Source organism: Cyprinus carpio, chromosome A23 (assembly GCF_018340385.1).
Source record: "Cyprinus carpio isolate SPL01 chromosome A23, ASM1834038v1, whole genome shotgun sequence".
NCBI classification, from domain to species: Eukaryota; Metazoa; Chordata; class Actinopteri; order Cypriniformes; family Cyprinidae; genus Cyprinus; species Cyprinus carpio.
The window spans coordinates 12,298,779-12,320,530 of record NC_056594.1 but is presented as its reverse complement, the minus strand read 5'-3'; the positions used below and the strand labels follow the sequence as shown (position 1 = coordinate 12,320,530).

The 21,752-nt window shown below is 36.7% G+C and overlaps 1 protein-coding gene across 1 annotated transcript; it reads left to right on the top strand.

Annotated features, from left to right (window-relative positions):
* The first annotated feature begins 919 nt into the window (after window positions 1-919).
* On the top strand, window positions 920-17,096 carry LOC109047989 (anoctamin-7-like). Its single transcript, XM_042713177.1, is given in 24 exon segments — window positions 920-2,112; window positions 3,224-3,341; window positions 3,425-3,594; window positions 3,684-3,791; window positions 3,904-4,040; window positions 4,142-4,199; window positions 5,095-5,206; window positions 5,294-5,458; window positions 5,749-5,843; window positions 6,344-6,436; window positions 6,698-6,841; window positions 7,354-7,491; window positions 7,620-7,718; window positions 7,843-7,945; window positions 8,220-8,331; window positions 8,430-8,484; window positions 8,972-8,990; window positions 8,993-9,059; window positions 9,855-9,991; window positions 10,412-10,617; window positions 10,877-11,019; window positions 11,339-11,429; window positions 11,850-11,981; window positions 16,923-17,096. Coding segments are annotated over 24 exon segments (2,808 nt in total). The 5' UTR covers window positions 920-1,980.
* The last annotated feature ends 4,656 nt before the right edge of the window (window positions 17,097-21,752 follow it).

The following is a 21,752-nucleotide window of genomic DNA, read 5'->3' as shown; positions in this document are numbered from 1 at the left end:
TCAGAAAAATAAGCATACAGTACATATTAAAATTATACAAACAATCCCAATAGTGGCATTTAAATAGACAATTTAAAACTATTTTTGAAAAATAATATTGTAGTAGATATTAAAATTATACAAACAATCCCAATAGTGGCATTTAAATTTGAAAATTGCTCCTGAAATTAAAAATAAAAAGGAAGATATTTTGATTTTTCCTCTCATGTGGCACAGAGAATGTTGACAGCCATGGATTCGATTTTCTCAGATCGGTTACCAACCTTGTGGTAATATCGGATATGAAAATTATTTTTGTGTTAAAAAAATACTCTACAGATATTTAGAGGACGAAGGAACAAATTGAGTGTGTCTTTTAAGTCTTTATGAAATATGAAAATAGTGAAGATATTCCGAGATATGGGGAGGCACGGTTTTTTAAGCGCTTTTAAATTATGAAATATGAAAATAGTGAAATATCCATTTATCAAATTACTACTTTATAGGTGAAATATAAATAATAACACAGAGTTTTTGTGGAGAGTTGTTGTGGTATTTTTGTTATTACCAAAATTGAACAAATGGAATTACTGCTATAGAACTTAAGTCCTCTTGTAGTTTCTTGTATAATTTTTTAAATAGTTTTGATATATGTTGTATATATTGGGCCCATATTTCCAATTATATTCTTGCTTTTCTCATGTATAGGGGTGGATTTCTGCAGTCAGGTGGCATTGCTTCTTTTCCAGTTATCCTTGCCTCTCAACTCTTGCGGTTTACTTCAATGAACAGAAGGTGCTCAAACCCTCCTCCCTCTCACTTTAACTGCCAAACCCCTTCTCTTGATTTCTCTCCTTTCTCTGTCTGCACTGCTGCAGTAACATCAAAATATCAATGCACCACAGAGATTGGGGGGATAGGATGGGGTCACATATCAAGCAAAAAGTATCACATGGTACATACAGAGATTATTTTTTTTGAGACAGTGAAAAGTCATTTGTACTGAAAATGTTTGTCTCACAAATGCTCTTGCACTATGGGCTATTTGTGGCTCTCAGCCAAGCATGCAGCACTTAAAACTGACCCAGTAGTCTGCAAATACCATTCAAAGAGCTAATGGCAGACTTTAATTGCTGTTAAGTACTAATGATTAGTGCAAGGCACAAATATACAAAATGCAAATAATGACAATGCAACTAAAGCAATGTAAAGCCTGCAGCAGAATTCCTCTCTGACTCAGCCAATTTGTTCAGGCCAATTCCTAACTTTTAGGTGGCAATGCAACATTTTACCTCTTTTCACTGAAGATTTTTGAACTGTGATGGTCCATCCTTTCAATTGATCATGTACCTCTTTAGGCTATAAGATTTATGCTCCTTCTGAAACACACAATTTAGTGCATCTATATCTGAGACCGGATTTATGTGTAATTCTAATGCATTAAAAATTTGATCTTCACCTCAAGAGATGAATGGTGATTTGAGTGAATGTCTACCTGTACATGCCACTGTGTTTTGCATAGTATATAATCTTTCTTTAGCAGGAAATAGGATATATGCATTCTTGTTTCTAAAGTGTGTTTACATGTGTTTTTCCTTGCTGAAGAGAAAAGTGTAGGCTCGTATGCCAGAGGATTTACGGTAAGTGTCCCTCTAGAGTGCTGAAGAGACTGTGGGATGCAGTGAATGAGGGAGAGAGTGCAGAGATGCTGCAGAACCACTTCTGCCCTTGTTTTGTCTCATCCGCTTATAGAGGCACTAAGTGCATTTCCTCTGTCTCCTCTCCTGCAGCTCTTCTTTGGGGGAGGAATGCACTTACACTTTTATCTCAAATTTAATTTATGTGCATAATTTATTGGATGCTGATATTCTGCAGGAGTGCCTGGACTGGAACGTGGGACTGTGAACATAGATCAGTTGTACTGAAGCTCTGAATGTGAGTTAAACGACCTACAGTAGTCTCTACTAGCTCCAACTCAGCGTTTGATTCTAGCTGTCTATCATGCTGAAGAAGAGGAACCCTGAGGTGCTGATGGACCGGGAGGTTCTGCTGGATCTGAACTACAGCGGTGAGACTCATGGTCCAGACAGTTATGGAAGCCTGCAAAATGGGGGCTTCATCCCTCCCAGATATGTGAGTGTACTGATCTGTGTTGAAAAGCATTATGTATTGATGCATACGTTTTGAGATACAGTTGTTCGTCAAAACAAGAGTTCTAGTTGCTGTGTGTAGCAATGCCATCAAAGTCATTGCAGACCTGTTCGGTTGTGTGCTAAAATTGCTGTCTAATTAGCACATGACTTTGCTGTTAGGCAACCAGGTGGTTTTCTTAGTGTTATTGTGTTGTATTTAGACATATTTATAAAGGATGTATTAAAATTATTTTTGCTAATGGGTTAAATACTTAATGTTTTTACCTGTCGCGTTTCAATAAAACATACAGTATAGTTGTAATTGTTGTCAGATTGTCATTTACAACAGTTAGTTCCAGAACTTGAATTTGATTGGCCAAGCAGAAGCTCTGATTTTTCACTCACCAACAGTTAATGGAGTTTGCCACCAACTACATGATTTCAGCCCTGATTTTCCATTCGCCAACAGTCAAAGGAATAGTTCATCCAAAAATGAAAAACCCTCAGGCCATCCAAAATTTAGATGAGTTTGTTTCTTCTTCAGAACTGATTTGGAGTAATTCAGCATTACATGCTCCCAGTGGATCCTCTGCAGTGAATGGGTGCCATCAAAATGAGAGTCTAAACAGCTGATAAAAACATCAAAATGTTTAACTGTGAAGCGAAAAGCTGCATTTTTGTAATAAATTCATCTTCAAACAGTTGTTTCTGGTTAAAATATGAGTGTAATAAATTCATCTTCAAACAGTTGTTTCTGATCTCCAGGAGAGAAATGTTACAGATCACTGTATTGCTTTCTCCATTGAGAATATTACAAGCAATATTTCTCACTTTTTCACTGGAGGAAGTGTTATTATGACTAATGGACTTATGGAGCTCATTCTGACGGCATCCATTCACAGCAGATGATCCATAGGTGAGTAAGTGATACAGTGCTGAATTTTTTCTGTGAATATACAACATGCCGAGTTTCGATAAACATACAAGGGTAAGGCTGAATAAATTTTCATAAAACTTTCATTTTTGGGTGAACTATTCCTTTAATGGTTTGTGTGATTGCGAATGATCATAATGGTATGTGTTGCTTAAATATATTAATGTTGTCAAAATAGTTGACCACTGCAGCTAATGATGAGGGTGATGACCCCATATATGTTTATTGTGAGCGGACCTCAAGCCCACCTGGTCAGCCCCCAGGCAACTACTTCAGAGACGGCCAAACAAAAATAGGTAAGGGTTTGAAGAAAGTGCTCTAAATACACCAGCTGCATTGCTGCATAAGTAGTCATTGAGCCTATTTGTCCTTGCCTCAGACTTTGTCCTGGTGTGGGATCAGAATTTGTTAAGGGTTTTGAGTTGGTGCTCTAAGAGCACTGCAGTAAAAGCAGGACAGGACCAGCAGGTCATTGAGAAGAAAATACTCGCCCAATGGAGGGACAAATTCATCCAGAACCTCCAGAGTGCTGGACTGTTGATGGAAAAGGTTTAGCTATCAGGTTAATTTCCTCAGTGCAGTGCCATGTATGGTACTTGCTATGGTGTTTCTAATAGTTTTCTCTTTCTTATCATCAGGAAGAATCATCCAGTGTAAAGAAGACTGTGCACTATCTGAAGCTCCATGCTCCATGGGATGTGTTGGTGTACTATGCTGAGGAGTTATGTCTTAGAGCACCTTTGCAGGTTAGAGCCTTGTTTTCATGTTCACCTCCCCAACGCAAATACACAGGCCTTAAAATAACACTAGGATCAAGTGAATTTAACTCTGAAATAAGTTTTATGTGTTCATTGATAGGTACAGCCACACCCAGACTACAACACTTCTGCTCGAGTTCTTCAGAAGCTCTGGGTGCCAAACATCATGAAAGACTTAGTCCCCAACTGTCCTGTGGACTACTACACATGTGCCTTCCGCAAGTCCAAAATGGAAAAGTTACGCTTTAAAAAAAAAAAAAATTATATATAAGTGTACAAGATGATCATCTGCTTGCAGAAACAGATTTGTAAATATAGACATTTACTTTGACTTTCAGGTTTCTGGGCTCTGATGACTGTGAAAACTACTTCACCAACACACAAAGACACCGCATTGTGAGTGTGCAATAAACAGCCACAAGAAAAGCAGAATTGGGTTTCACATAGTGATAGTGTAAAAAATGATTACATACACTAACATACTTTTTTTTTCTTTTTGAAATAAGTCTCTCTTGCTCATCAAGGCTGCATGTATTTGATCAAAATAAAAGTTTTCTTTTTTTAATATATTAGAAATGTAATTTATTCATTTGATGGCAAAGCTGAATTTTCAACAGCAATTGTGTCAGGTGATCCATCAGAAATAATTTTAATATGCTGATTTGATGCTCAAGTAACATTTATTCTTATTATTATTCAGTGTTGAAAACAGTTGTGAAAAGTGACATGTAGTTAAGTGACTGTCCCATACTTGGAATTTATGCTCTGCGTTTAAACCATCCAAGTGCACGCACACACAAACACACACACACACCGTGAACACACAGCTCGAGCAGTATGCAGCCATTTTTGCTGCAGCACCAGGGGAGCTGTTGGGGGTCCGGTGTCTCACCTCAGTCGTAGTATTGAGGGTGGAAGGGAGCGCTGGTCATTCACTCCCCCCGCCTACAATCCCTGCTGGTACAGAGACTCAAACCCGCAACCTTTAGGTCACAAGTCCGACTCTCTAACCATTAGGTCACGACTGCCCCACAACTTATTGTGGTACTTAAATATTTTTGAGTAAACCTTGATATTTTTCTGGATTCTTTGATGAATAGAACATTCAGAAGAACAGCATTTATTTGAAATAGATTTTTTAACACTGTAAAAGTCTTTATTGTGACATTTGATAAATGATGTATAAAAGTATTGATTTCTTAAAATCTTACTGACTTTTGGCCATGTATATGATGGTGTATTAAATTATTTAAAGTTTTATGATAATTGCTTACACCTGTGCTCATCGCAGGTGTATGAAATCTTAGCAAGGACTGTGTATGGCAGGAGGAAGCGTGCAGAAGTTGGAGTCGCTCGTCTGCTGAATGAGGGGGCTTTTACGGGTGCATTCCCTCTGCATGAGGTTAGGCACAAGACACCATATACTGCAATGCAGTTCAAACGTGTCTTATTGAAAGTACAGCTGGATACACTGTCAGCTTTTTTTTAAGGCCCTTTTGAGCTCCCAGGTTGTGGCATCCAGCCTGATCAGTTGAACAAGAGGCAGATACTGTACCACTATTGGTCCAACTGGTTAAAATGGTATAAGTACCAGCCTCTGGATCACATCCGTGAATACTTTGGAGAGAAGATTGCACTTTATTTTGTATGGTTGGGTGAGTAGGCACCATAGGTTCTGTTCATATTTGCATATTTTGGTTGTGGTATCTTGGCATTGCAGTAATGCATATGACAGATGTATTTTTTTTTACATTAATATAATATTATTTTATTTATTATTATTTTTTATCATTATTATATATTTGTTATTAATATAGTCATACATTTGTTATTAAATTAAAGTAAATTATATTATACGTTTTCAAACCCACAGCATTTGTATTGCTAGTGTATATATTACCAATAATTATAATAACCAATAATTACCAGATTCTTTTGCTCACAGGATTTTACACATCCTGGCTCTTGCCTGCTGCATTGGTTGGGACGTGTGTCTTTGTTTCGGGCATTTTGACAATGGGATCCAATACCCCTGCATAAGTGTCTCCCGTATTATCGATTAATGGTGTTTCAGCTGCTGTACTGAACTTCTTTCAGCTCTACATGACTCACACATTTAGCATTCATTTAAGCTGATTTTGCTGCTATCAGAAATAATGTCATATCAATTGGCCTTTTGACCTTTAATTGTTACTATAGCAACTGTTGCCCATATACAGCTGAAGGACTAATACCGATGCGTTGGAAATATTTGCTGCAGTTTACACCTCAGAATAAGCAAGCAAAATAAATTAGAAGCACTGTATGTGTATCTATATGCTAGAAGCCTTCATTTGCAGACTCTACCTCCTTGGTCTATTGATCTTAACATTTAACTAAACTATTGCTTCTAGTAACCGCACTCTTTCTGAATTCCTATCAGATTTTTTATATTTTTTTTTATGTTTGATCAACACAATTTTACCAAGACAACATACTTCAGAAACAGGCTGTATGCTTTCATTTTAGCTCTAGCATTTCCATTTACCGTCTACAGGAAGGAAATCTGTGAGAGTGGAGGACTTTATCTAATGTGTCCTCTGTGTGAAACCTGTAAACCTTGGAATATGTCTGACATTTGTCCCATGGCCAAGGTAATCATCTCTGGCTAAAACCCTTTGTTTGGGTTGGGTACTCTATGTGAAAGACACCATATTATAGCATTTAATATGTTTGTATAGTTTATGAAGGTGTGTATAGAGTATACTGTATACTGACTTCTTTACGTAAAATATAGTTGTTTTATGTTGTGTCTTTTTTAGAACGTAGTCTGGTTGCCAATAGTGATACAAAAAGAGAAGCACTTGGAAATATAGTACTTCCTGCTTGCTCGTGCTTATTCTCAACTGTTCTTGGTGGGTTACCTGTTTGATCATCCCGGCACTGTCTTCTTCAGTGTGTTCATGTCTTTGTGGGCTGTCACGTTCCTGGAATACTGGAAACGCAAGAATGCCACTCTCGCTCACCACTGGGACTGCATGGATTTCCATGAAGAGGAGGTTTGACATGCACAGTGTTTTTTTGTTTTTCTTTTTTACTTTAAAACATATCTAAACATTATGGAAGCCCTGAAGGGCAAGGGTTTTTTTTTTTATTTTTTTTTTTTTTTTTACTTTAAAACATATCTAAACATTATAAGTTTTTTTTTGTTGGCCTTTTTAGAGCTCTTGTTGGAAGACTCAAGAAGGCGCTGTCCTTAGATTACAAACATGTTAGATATTTTGCTGCAAAGTTTAAAAAATTGGCTTGTTTTAAGGATGTTTAGATATTTACTATTAAAAAAAAACAGGACAAAAATATTAAGAAAAATATTTTTTATTTTTAATGATTTTTTTTAATTTAATTTATAAATGATTATTTTGTATTTTATGAAAAATATTTTTTATTTTTACAAATGAAAAAAAAAAAAAATATATATATATATATATATATATATATATATATATATATATATATATATATATATAAAAATATATATATATATATATATAGTTTTTTTGTAAATGATCAGGAACCACCACGTCCTGAGTTTGCTGCCATGGCCCCTGCGATGGAGGAAAACCCAGTGACAGGAGTAAAGGAACCCTACTTCCCTGAAAAACCGTGGATTTCACGCATGCTAACTGGCTCTATGGTCATTGTTATAATGGTGAGACCCACTGGAGTTGTCATAGGTTTAATGGCGCTCTAAAATTTTAATTGGCCAGTTAGAAGGGAGATAATATGTCATAATTGTCACTCAAATTAGTTCCTCTTTCTCTCAACTTGTTTTCCCAGCTGTGTGTAGTGATGATCTTCTTGGTCACAGTGATCATATACCGCAGTATAGTGAGTGTAATGATGTTTGAAACTGGGAGTTCTGTTCTGCGTACTCAGGTGGGCACCGCATCGATCTGCATTAAATTTAAATATGAGATAACTTACCGTACTGCACCATTTCATTAATCTTCTCTGCACCTGCAGTAGCTCTTAAACTCTGCACACACATTTTTTCTCCCAGGCTGGAAATATTGCCAATATCTCCAGCAGTTTGGTGAACCTGGCGTTGATCTTGCTGATGGGGCAGGTGTACACAGCCCTGGCAGAACAGCTCACTAAATGGGGTAGGCTTTCTGCACACATCAGACCCCATAAATCAACACATGCCCAGGGCTTTAAATCAAATCAGGCCAGTGTTGCCATTTTCTGTGGTTCAGGGTAATGAACCTGCCCATCCACACTTGCTTTGAGAATCAATAAGCCATTAGGACTCTAGTCCTTAGTCCTACTCTCTGAGGCAGTTACAATAAAGCTGTAAGACTCACACATACCATCAAATAAGTCTCATTTATCTTGTTTTCCCAAATATGGCTCTTCCTGAAACAATTTTCCCTACAGAAATGCACAGGACACAGACACAATATGAAGATGCCTTTACATTCAAAGTCTTCATCTTCCAATTTGTCAACTTTTACTTGTCGCCCTTCTATGTAGCCTTCTTCAAGGGCAGGTAACCTTTAAATTAGCCTAGCAGAACAAAGGAATCATGTGTGCCATCATTTTCCAGATCAAAGCTTTCAGTGCACTTTCATTGCTCTTTTATTGCAGATTTGTGGGCTATCCTGGTCATTATGGCACACTGTTTGGAATGCGGAATGAGGATGTGAGTGCTTTGCCTTTAGTTTTATGATTACAGTTTTGTAGTCATTAGACAACTATATTTTGTTAAAAAGATAAGAAATCAGAGTCATGTATCCCTGACAGCCTTGTGATAAAGGTAAAACATCAACAATAGGCTGCACTGTATTTGTAGCTTTTTCAAAACTGTATAATGTACACTACTTTTGTGTAGTTTGGGGTTAGTAATATTTTTTTTTTTTAAAGAAAATAATACTTTTATTCAGAAAGGCATTAAATTGACAGTAATTTCCAGTGAATGCTGTTTATTTGAACTTTCTATTCATCTTCATTACTAATAATAAGAAATGTTTCTTAAGCACCAAATCAGCCTATTAGGATGTTTTCTGAAGGATCTTGTGACACTGAAGACTGAAGTAATGGCTGCTGAAAATTGAGCTTTGCCATTTTTTCTTGCACTATATATCTGACTAAATAAATGAAAAAATATTAATGTGTATGTGTGATTGCAGTGCGGACCAGGGGGTTGTCTGATGAGCAGCTCTGCATCATCATGGTGGGAAAACAACTTATCAACAACATTCAGGAGTTTGTCATCCCGTACGTGTCTCTGTCAGAGCCTGACTCTTCATAAAACTAGTCATATTTTTTTGCAGCTGCACTTAAGAGCTTATTATATTGTAGAGCAATCCACATAAACGAAAAGACTTAAGTCTCAATACTGCAGAATCAAAATGATTTTATTTGGTCCTCTGAGAAAAGCAAGCCAGCACTGTAGTTCAGTGCTGCAGGGTGGGCACCGCAGTCTTCTGTGGAGGTGTATGTGTGGGTCAGGCTTAGCCTACATTGTGGAAAAGATATTGAATAATTAATGAACATCTTAAATGCAAAAACATTCCTGTGAGGGTAAGATTTATGGGTAGGGGATAAAAATATCAATTTAGAAATAAAACGACTGTAATAAAACAACTACTATCATAGACGGGCTGTGTGCTTTCATGCAGCAGTACGAGAATAAAAATCTGTGTAAACATGAGCAAGAATAGCTTTATGAATTCTGATTGATTTGATTATTGATTTATCTGCATACATCACTGTAGGGTGCAATGAGCAGACAGATGACTGTATCACTGCCAGTACTGCAGCATGTCTCTTCTTTAAGGAGGCAGTTCTAGTGGTTTAGCAGAATAAATGCCACACAGGAGTAGCTTTTAGCACTCTCTTATCAATAATGCCTCACCAGAGTCAAACTCAGGCAAAACCAGATCTTTCCAAATGAGCGCAGTTGTATTTTAGACCTAGAAATAGCCTCAGAAGAGCCATCATCATCATCAACAGAACACTGTGTCTATTGCTTTGGTTGTCTCATTCTCTCTTTCTCTCACTGCTTTTCAGTAAAATAAAGTCTTGGAGACAGAAACGGGCCTTATCATCTGTGAAAAAGGCCCAGAAGGCAGAGGAGCCCAAGCGCTGGGAGCAGGACTATGAGTTGATTCCATGTAAAGGGCTTTTTGATGAGTATCTGGAGATTGGTAAGAAGATAATATTTCACTTTTTAATGAGATTTTTGCACCAAGTTTCCATCCAAAAAATGTGTAGCTACTGACGCTGAAACATCATGGACCTCATTTCTTGAGGGGCACCAGTGGCAGTCCTGGCTCACTTGGTGTTCTAGACAAGACAAGACAAGACATGACAAATAAAAAACATTTCTAGCAGCCAATCATTATATCAGATGACGTACAATACCATTCAAAAGTTTCGGGTTAGTAATTTTGGTGCACAAGTGAACCCCAATTTTTTAACAGTATCAGTGTCAGTGTAGCAAAAACATAGTTTTACCTACAGTAATCATGCAACTTATTACAAACATTAAATGGATGTGATGTTTCTGTATAGATGCTCTTGCTATGCTTGTAATGAACTTACAGTTTGATCTTCATTGTTGCCAGTCCTGCAGTTTGGCTTCATCACCATTTTTGTGGCGGCCTTCCCTCTGGCTCCTCTCTTCGCCCTGTTGAATAAGTGGGTGGAAGTAAGACTGGACGCTTATAAGTTTGTGTGTGAATACCGGAGACCAGTGGCAGAGCGAGCTCAGAACATCGGTGTGTGGTTCATCATACTAGAGGCGCTGTCCCATGTGTCTGTCATAGTCAATGTGAGTGCCTACAAAAATGAGTATTTTTGATACTTAAAGTCTATCAAATTTTGTTGGCCAAAAAGATCCTATTGAAAGATCATATTCATATTGAAATGGCTTTGCCAACAAAATTTCATAGAGAAATGGTTAATGTGACTGCAACTTTAGTGTGGTACTTTTTGGTAAACACATAAATGACTCCACTTGTTACAATACATTATCTAACATTACCTTTTCAACATGTTGTAAGGATTCACAGTTGCTTGTTTCTCTACAGGCTTTCCTCATTGCATTTACCTCAGATTTTTTGCCTCGCCTGTTGTACCAGTACAAGTTTAACAATGACCTGCATGGTTATGTCAACTTCACGCTGGCTTACTCTCCACCCAGTTACAACTACTCCAGTCATACCTTATGCAGGTAACAGTGCTGCTGATGCTGTTCTATAGTGCAAGAAATCTGAAATCAGACTCTCTTATATCAGTTATGCATTGCAAAAATATATTCCCTTATTTCAGGATGTTTTTAAATCATTATTATTATTTTTTTTATGTTAGCCATGTTCTGATGTTTCTCAGGAGTGTCTTGGCTGTTGTACTGTTTTGCAGTAGAGGGGAAAATTGTTAATCAAGGCAGTTAACAGCTACAAAATTGTAAGCTACAAAATTGTAGCTTTCAGCACTGTTCAATTTTCTTCTATCAAAGTCATTTGTTTTGTCATGGCTTTTCTTGTTGTCAGGTATAAAGCGTTTCGGGATGAAAAGGGAAAATACACACTGGTGTATTGGGAGCTTCTGGCTGCAAGACTGGGCTTTATCATTGCCTTTGAGGTGATCATTGATCTTCCTCCTGCAAACCACATCAGTCATATTCTTCCTTGAATTTAAGCTTCCCAATATATGCTGTGACCAATTTAAAATCAAAATTACTCTGGTAGATAATGTCAAATTTTCAATAAAGTTCCAGCCTTGGTGTTTGTTGAATACCTATATATATATATATATATATATATATATATATATATATATATATATATATATATATATATATATATATATATATATATATATATATATATATATATATATTAATTAAATAAACTGAAATTACTGAGGTGAATTGCGATAGTAAAATGGCAGTTTACTTTGTCTGTATAATGACCTGATTGTTTACGGTCTCTTTATTACTATCTAATAATTATTTCTATTTTGTGGTCATCATAGTAATCAAGTGTGTGTACTTATCTTCAGCATATGGTGTTCTTTGTTCTGCGTGTCATCGACTGGATGGTTCCAGACATCCCTGAGTCCTTGGAGCTGAAGATCAAGCGGGAGCGTTACCTGGCTAAGCAGGCACTGGCTGATAAACAGGAGGACCTGCTGGTGAGTAGCTTTAGGTGATGTTAGTGTACACCCTCCAGCACCCACTCACTGTGAGCCATGCTTGTTCTCATTACCACTCACACCAGAGAGCTCAGAGACTGAGGCTGTGTTCGAAAGCTTAAGCAGCTGACCTGATCCCTCACTGCCTTAGCAGGCAATGACTCTGCAGTCAGCGTTTGTGCACAAAGGTACACAGACACTGAGGAAGCAATACGGTTTAATGATCTACAAGAAAATAGAAAGAACTTCGGTGATTTGGTGAATCAAGCTACAGTTATACTGTATTTTTGATCAAATAAATGCAGCCTGGGTGAGTATAAGAGACTTCTTTCAAAATCATTAAAATATTTGAACGACCCCAAACTTTTGATCAGTAGTTTGTAGTGGTATTTAAATTAAATAAATAAATGTCATGATCAGTTTCATGCTATTTTCCTTTAATTTGCAATTCCTTTTTATTTCTATTCCTGTCTATTGTCACAAAAATATAATAATGATAATAAAAAGAAATGTGTGTCATAGTTTCAGCACTCTAGTGAAAGTGGAGCAAAGACCTTCGTATTACCAGTACTTTTTTAACTGCCCTGGTTTATGTACTCCACATATTCTGTAGAGTAGGGGTGGGGGGGGGAAGATCAAAACATTTTTCAACCCACTTTTCTGGAAAATATGTAAGGATGATGCTCTGCTTCTGGTTGAGGTCAGAGTGTATATTTGGCTATGTGCACTGGATTCTGAGCAATGACGTAACCAAATGTTCAAGATTATGGGGAACCAAATGTAAAAGTTAAAGAGTCTACCATTGGAAAAACTCATATTGATCAGCCACCTTTCTGAATATTGCCAGTATTTCAGTGTTGCTTCAGTGTGCTGGTTATGGCCCTGTTCTAGAGCCATATTGTTTTTAATTAAACTGTTTTTTAAAATGTATTTTACTTACTTCATAATAATTTAGAAAATGGTAGTGTGGTGTGTGTAATGTCTTTGTGGTCTGACCAGGGCCTTGTGTCTGTTGTCTTTTAATCAAAATAAAATTTATTAAGACTTGTAGTTTATAGTTGTCTCTGGATATAAACTAAAATAGGAGAAAGTTTTTCTATATGTATATAAAAGACAAACTTTACCTTTAAACAGATGGTACAGATCTAAATAAATAAATAAAAATTGTATAAATTATAATTAAACATGCTTGTCATCATTTACTCAAATTGTTCTAAACCTGTATGAGTTTCTTTGTTCTGTTGAGGACGAAAGAAGATATTCTGAAGAATGCTGGTAACCAAACAGTTGCCAGTAGCCAATGACTTTCATAGTATGGGGAAAAAATACCATGGAATTGAATGGCTGCCATCAACCCTTTGGTTACCAACATTCTTCAAAATATTTTCTTCTGTGTTCAGCAGAAGAAATAAACTTATACAGGTTTGGAACAACTTGAGGGTAAATGATGACAATTTTAATTTTTGGGTAAACCATCCCTTTAATAAAATGTTGTGACTAATTGAAGATGCCTTTAAACAATGTACTTCTTTTTTTTCTTCTTATTTCTCTGCTTTTCTCCTTGTATGCTGGTCCTTGAAGCAAGCAAAGTGCCTCACTGCATAAGACTGACCTGCAGGGCAGGGGCTTCTCCAGAAGGGGGCATAGTCACTAAGTAAACGCTTTACACCATCAAAAGTGATCCAAAAAAGAACTTGTTTTGAGAAAAAACTTGGACTGAAACTTGGCTTGGTTTTGTGGTGGTTGATTAAGTGTATGTGTGTGTGTTTTTGAGCATGCATTTCAAAATGTAGAGGTCCATGCCAAAATTGTACACTACCACCTCTACTTTAACAAACAGCTGTTTACATATGACTTCCTCTGGCTCCAACTATACTAAGACATGTGATCACCTACACATCTCACTCTCTGTGCCCTTCTGGTAAATGATATATTCCTATTCGGATTTAGTGGGAGGGCAGGGAGATTTGCTTTTCTACATGGTTACTAAAGTATATATTTGTACTAATGACAAAATGGAAATTGTGAAAGACATCAAGAAGCATATTCTACATTGTGTTAGTGTGAAATGCTTCTCTGAATAATACCTTAATATATTTGCATTTGTCATATCTATCTCCGGGCTGTTTAAGGAATTATGTTTTAAAATAAAGCTAGTTTCAATAACCGTTGAAAAACCATTGAAGTGTTTACATGCCGGAGGACAGGATTTAAAAGGATAGCTGAGCCAAAAGTGAAAAACTCATGTCATTGCAAATAAATATGACTTTCTTTGTTCTGTGAAACACAAAAGGAGACGCTTTGAATAATGTTCACACTGCTCCCTTCCATACAATGAAAGTGGATTATGATCGGGGCTGTCAAGCTTCAAATAAGCATTGTAAAACAGGATCATAAGTGGTCAATGAGACCTGGGCATTACATTCAAAATTTTCTGAATAGAGATGCATTATTTGGCCAAAAAAATCAATTGCAATTTATTTCTGATTAAAATTAATTGTGATTCAAAATGTGCAAAAAAATAGTAATTATCAATATGATCATGTCTTAATAAACACCCTTATGAGCATTTCTTTTTACAAATTTGGAAGGATGGTTGGCGCATGTTGCGTTTTTAAATGCACATCATAAGCAAGCCAAACAGTGTTTGCAAAAAACAGTTTTTGTAGATCAGCATTTCCTGCAAACCAAGCTGCTCTGTGCCACGCTTCATTCTGAAATGCACACATTTATTTAAATCACAGCCTTTGATTTTTTTTTTTTCTGAAATGCACACATTTAATTAAATCACAACCTTTGATTTTTTTGTGTAATAATAATGAAATGTAAACCACGAGTCACTGAAAATTTTGTGGTTACCATTCACATTCATTGTATGGAAAACAGCAGCTTGAACATCTTTCCAAACATCTACATTAGTATCCCATAGAAGAAAAAAGTTGGGTTTGGAACATAATGAGGGCGCGTAATTTGATTGTGATATGAATGTGATTTTTTACTAAACTACCCTTTTTAATTCCTAGTTATGCCTGTCCTGTAGAACAATGCCTAATTGTGCAAAATGGTTAGCTTGAACGAGAATGAAAATGACATGCTTGAACAAGTTAGAATGGTGAATAAGACAACCCTAATGCTAAGCCATTGAAGTTCTGTGTTCCAAAGCTGAGAGCCAATGCCAGCTGGCAAATGCTTCAGATCCTTAATCTTTGGTTAACACATCCATGTAGGCAACTTCTGCCCTACTTTTCAGCTCTACTTTCTGCAGAAGATCTCTGGTTCTCACATTCCATTTAATTTGATCAAACCATCAAGCTTTGTGCGAGCAACCTGCCCCTTTGAAACCCTTTACCAACCAAAAATGCACCATACTTCCACTACTTTTTAAGTGGAATGGATCAAGCAACTCTGATTTATTAAAGTCAGAAGTAGACAGGTGTTATAATAATTTGTCTCTAACCCCACCCACTAAAAAAAAAAAAAAAAAACGAAAAAGAATCTCCATCACCTCAGGCTCTTTGACTTTTTTTCTCTCTGTTTCTCTCTCTCCTCTTCTCCTTCATTTTTTGATTGTTGTGATTGCTGTGCGTTCCTACACCATTCAGCCTGCAGGAAGAGTTGGTTGGTACATGTCAAGGTACTAAAGTATGCAAAGTGGACAGCAGCCCTTTCGCTTATTAATAACGGACTTCCATGCTCTTCAGCACCTGCAGGAGTGACCCAGAACAGCCTGTTGCACAAAACTGACACTCTTTAATGTGCTTTTGCTCCTGAATAAACTCAATTCTTAGTGCTAACCCATCAATAATTGGCTGGAGATTAACATGAATAGGTTTGGTTTACCAAAGAGTTCAATGATTTTTTTGATCTTCTAGAATTTCACATGAGCTTGCTTGATAATTGACTCTTTCAGTTCTTCTTAAAGGGATAGTTCACCCAAAAATGAAAATTTGATTTTTATCTGCTTACCCCCAGGGTCCTGAGCGTGTTCTCTACAGCCTACTGTTGAGAACGCGCTCAGGACAGTTCGGACATTGGGGTGAATCAGAGGGAAAAACTATATAAATACTGTTCAGTTTCTTGCACAGACCGATCAATTCATGTCTTTACACATCAATGTATTGTCACGAGCCGCAGGGTTTAATTTGGTTTTGTTTGTGTATGTTTTTTTGACTCTCAAAGCTGTGATTCACATTCACTTCCATTACATGACTGACAGACTGCAACGTTTGTGTTCTACTGAAGAAACAAAGTGACCTACATCTTGGATGCCCTGGGGGTAAGCAGATAAACAACAAATTTTCATTTTGGGTGAACTATCCCTTTAAGCGAATAAATGAGGTGTGTAAAAGGGAGAGGAGTTAAAGAAGATTTAAAGAGCATATCTGAGTGAGTTTTGGCATGCCCTCTCAGCTACTTGCTGTCTTCAAACTGGTGATACTTACCTAATTATACATACGCACACACACATGCACACACTCGCATGAAGGGATATTCACATACAGTCTTCTTCCCACCCTCTATCTCACGCCCCATCAAACTAACCCTCCTAACCGACCCGCCTGCTATCCACTTGCAAAGTACTGCTGTTGACACACAGGAATCCAGACCCACCCACCCACACACACACACACATACTCATGCTCTTTCTCCCTCCTTGGCAGGAAGGACTCTCCTATGAACCAGACAACAACTCGCGCCTCTCTCCTTTTCCTCTGCTGGCAGGTGTTAGAAATAAAACCATAAATAAGTGCAAGAGGGAGCCAGAGACAGCACGAGAGAGAAGGACAAATGTCTGTCTTTATTTTTTGCTGGAGAGAGGGGCAAATATGAGGGAAAGGGAATGATGAAGAGAGCTCTGTATTTTTGATTAGCTAGACCAGTTATTAGGGTTTTAATTGTCTACTGTCAACTGTATTTTTGTGTGTGAATTGGATTGCAAAGAACACTTGGATCATCTTGGCTCAAGCTGTTGTGAGCTGGTGTGCAGTTGAGCGGAAACAAAGTAACCGAGAGGAACACGAGGCATTCATGGACACTGTAACACCTCAGCCACAATCCTGGATGAGTTGGATTTGCACACTGGAGTTGGACCCCATCCAGCCCACAGTCCACTGATACAAATGAGGTACTGTTTTTTTGTGTGCTTTAAATCTAAATCTGTGGAGATCTGTTGCATTTTAGAAGATGCCACCTTGTGTTAAACTAGCTTTATATATGCAGTGGACCAACAGTCTGAGACCACACTGGAAATCTGGGATTCAGAATCTAATTTAATCTAGGAAATAAGTGAAAAGCCTTAGGATTTTCAAAACAAAGAAACAATGCAATGAAGTAGAAATATTTCAGATGCACTATTTCTAGCTCACTAATCAACATATGTTTGTATTATTACTATAGAACAAAAGTAAACTTTAAATTAATTTAATTATTATTTTTTAATTAAAACATTTTCACTAGTGGTCTCAGATTTTTGATTCTTCCTGGTTGTTAACTGCGGCTGAATCATTATTTCGTCTATTGGTACTTCTTGACATTGTAATATTGCTGCCAACAGAATTATGACTGCTTCCTGTTTACTGGGTGACATGGTGAATGTTTAAGATCACTAAACTTTTATTATTTCATTTATATCTGTCCTGCTGGGTTGTAATGCCAAAAAAAAAAAAATTCTTGCTTGAACAGATGCTCATGCATGGAGAATAATGTTTTGATTCGCCACTCATCACCTGCATAGACAAATCTCATGATACGCCTGAGATATAAAATCCTGGTAGAGCAAGCAGAAACACTGTCCTCCAGCCCTGCTTACAGATATCAAATCGGTTGCAAATATGCCTGTGCTACTGATCACTCGCAAGCTACTTAATGTTGCATGCATAATAGTGTGATAGATTGTTCAGGATATGAGCCCTGAATATTATATTGCTGCAGGGAGCAGATACGGTAAGTGTGTGCATACGTGAGCTTCTGTTGATGTGAGGGGCAGGTGAATGCATGTCTGGAACACGCTGTAAAAGAACTACACATGGATAGATGGCAGCACAGCCATGAACTCAGTGTCAGAGTTCTTCACTGTGTGTAACAGTAAAGAAATGTCAGTTTTTTGTTAGGCTTTGTGCTGGTCAGTTATCCTCATGCATATCTCCTGTTTTGGCAGTCGTCTCTATATCTATCTATCTATCTATCTATCTATCTATCTATCTATCTATCTATCTATCTATCTATCTATCTATCTATCTATCTATCTATCTATCTATCTATCTATCTATATATTATTTTTTTTTTTTTTTTTTTTTTTTTTTTTTGTTTTTTATATAACAGTTGATTATAAAATGCTCTAACTATACACAGTAAATTGTTTTTTTGACATAGGAATGAACACATATGCATTGATGTTGCTCTTTTAGAACTCATAAAACCTAATTAAGTTCCCGGATATGTGTCATTTAAATATTAACTTTGTCCCAGATCGATTTATTAGGAGAATAAAAAAATGAAACAGATGCGATCATTGTTTATCTGGAGTAAAAGAGTATAAAAGCTATAAAATAATTGTGGATAGCAAAGTCCAGATAATTTACTCTTCGGAGAATTTGTTAAGAAATGTTTGCTTTCATTTAGATAGGGTTTAATATTACTTTGTTTAATTTAATTTTTTTTCCTGAAAGAAAATAATATACTATTTATTAATTTATTGAATTAAAAATATCTAGTGTTATTCTATTATTATTTATAGGCTAAGCTAGGTTTAGTAATTTTAGTAGTTAAGTTTATTTTAATATATATTTATTTTAATATATATATTAGTCAATGATGGGAAGTTATGAAAATAACATGGGAGTTCATCCAGTAAAATCAATAGTACATCTACATCTGTTTTTGAAAAGGAGATCTGTCTACTTGCTTGATTATTTACTCAGCTGTCATAAATCTGGACAATATGATCTTTCATCGAAGTCATGATTAATAGAGTGCTGTAGCGTCATCATTTTGTGTGTCTATTAATGTGTGTTACTTACTTGTCTGTTTTCTTATAAGGTCATATAGACTGATTGTTCCATACCATGTGTGGAGCATGTGTTTTGGAGAGTATTTTCTTTTTTTCTGAGCGGGAGGGTGCAACGTCCTCTTTATGACCTAGCACCTGTCTGATGGAAGGCTTTATGTTCTCCTCTACACTGCTGTGTGGGAATATAAATGATCCCAGCTGCCCAGAGGAAATTATTAAAAAGCAGAAACCTCACAGCTTAAACTGACTTCGTAACATCCAACTTTAGGCCATTTGCCTGGAAACTGAGATCCTTTTAACGTGAGTCATGAAATAATGCCCATATGAGGATGTGGTGTAAACAAAAAAGTATCATGTCACAATAAAATCTCCCTGCCTTATTCATTCTCATACTGTATAGCCTCAGAAACCATTGTCTGCATTTTCTGCATAACACCATTGGACGTGTAAGAGATATCCTTTTAGTATTAGAGTGATTATATCCCTCAAAAATGGGTTCTTTTTGCATGTAGTAAGATCGGGTGATTTTTATATGCACAGATTAGATGGAACTGGTGACCTTTTTGAATTCTTTTTGATCTCCATTGACATCTGACTAAAGACCCATGAAGTCACTGATTTTGTAAGAGGGGTGAGCTTTTAGGATGTGTGTTTGATAATGGATGGATCTCACAGGGTGTGGTTTGATGGCGCTGTGCTTTAGTTAACATATTGGCAGATATGAACATCAGAGAGATAGTGGGGTCGGCCAGACCCTTGGAATGTCTATCGTAACCTGTGGCTTGCTGCTCCTCTTCCTCGGCCGTGCCAGTCTCTATGTGTGTTTGTATGACTCATTGCATTCTCATAGTTCTCAACAGGTCTGGATAGCTCATATGTTGGTAGAGATAAGAACAGATTGGAGGGAGCAATAGATGGCACGGCGTGTTTGGTAACAATACAACTTATCTGACACGTGTACAAGGAAAATACACAGTTTTTTACTCTTTAAGGTCAATGTTACGACGTCAGGTCAATTAATTGATTAAAAAATGCATTAAAATTGCAACGAGTACACATCTTCTACAATGAGCATGTTTGTAATTTCTGAATTTAAAATTCATCTAGATATTTTTAGGACATAAAGTAAATTAATATCAGGGTGATATAAGTGTCTGGGTTTCATATTGAAGAAAAAAAGAAGGAAATCTTATTAGGTAGATTACATTTTGAAATACATCCAATTATGAAAGTAACATGGTAGTATTTCTTAGATTTTTTTTGTATATGTATATTTGTTATTTTTCAATGTTTTTTTTTTTTGGATTGAATGATTCTTTATATACAGTATATGTATATTTTAAAATATATATAAAAAATATATAAATACATATATTTAATATATAAAATATATATATTTGTATATATATTTAATATATAAAATATTCATATTTTTAAATAATGATTAAGATATACTTACATGTGTTTTTTACTTGGTCATAAATTTATTTTTTGTATGGTTACACAACATGACATTTTTAGAGACATTTTTGCTTTGTCGCTCTTTTACGCCATTCACCCACATGCCATGATATATAAATATGGTAATAAATCAGTACCATGGTTTCCATTGTATTCAGTCACCACGGTACAACCAATGTCATGTCAGAAATAGTTATTTGTATCGTTTGACCTTAGTGTAATGTATGCAATTTCTGAGACTGATTTTCAGTTCATTTTATTCCATAAAGCAAACTTTAACTCCTCCCCGTCCCTCCCATGGTCTGTCCTGTGTAAGGAGCACCTGCCCCATCACCTGTCAGTTGGAGGCAACAGCCTGATTCTGTATCTGCACCTACATGTACCAGATTTGCAGTCTGGGGAAAAGGACACCATGCCACACCCAGTAATACTCTGTTCTCGCTCTTAGTGTGCAAAAACGTTCTTTCCTCACTTACCCTCATTTTGCTTGCCAGATTCAGGTCAACAGGGCCACTCGGGGTGGAATGGGTATCTAAAGCCCCTTCACTCAACTCTGTTAGTCTGCCTGGCCTTAAAGGGCTTGTAAGGGCTGAAAAAAAAGAAGACAAATCCAGCAGAGCTCACCTGCGGAATGAACAGATGGTGACGGAAGAGGTTTGGGGAGCAATAAGAACAGACCTTGTTTGTGTGACTGCATGCTATTAGTGCCTCCCCCAATGGTCAGCACAGATAGGATGCAGACACACAAATAAGGCCTGTTCTTGTTGTGTGAGCTTAGACAGACGAGACTCTTTGTTTGTACTCGGGTACAGCTTACTGGGCAATTTAAGTGGAATGACAGAAGCGCAGTTATTTGGGGAATGTGGAAAGTGTCAGAGATCTTTGTTGGGAGTGGGGGTCGACCATGATAATGAACTTGCTTTTCTTCAGCTAACAAAAGGCTTAATGGTTAACCATTTATATTGTGTCCTCATTTTGCTTTTACAAACGGCCATTGGATTTCAAAACTATACTATAAAGAAACAGGTTATGATTGTTGTAATGTGCATTAGCCTTCCAAGGAACCTTTTATTTGTCATTTGAAGGAACTTTATATGGTTTAAAAACACATGAACATTTGCCTATAAAAAGCTAATAAGTTCTTAATGACAAGATATGTGAAATATCTTGACATATTTTTGTGCTTGCACAAATGTGTGTCAGTGCAGGAGTGGATGAGTTTTGTTTTTTGCGTGGTGCACATATTTGTGTTTGTCTATGAAAAATGATCGTGAAAAAGCCAAGCCCTACAGGTATGTGTA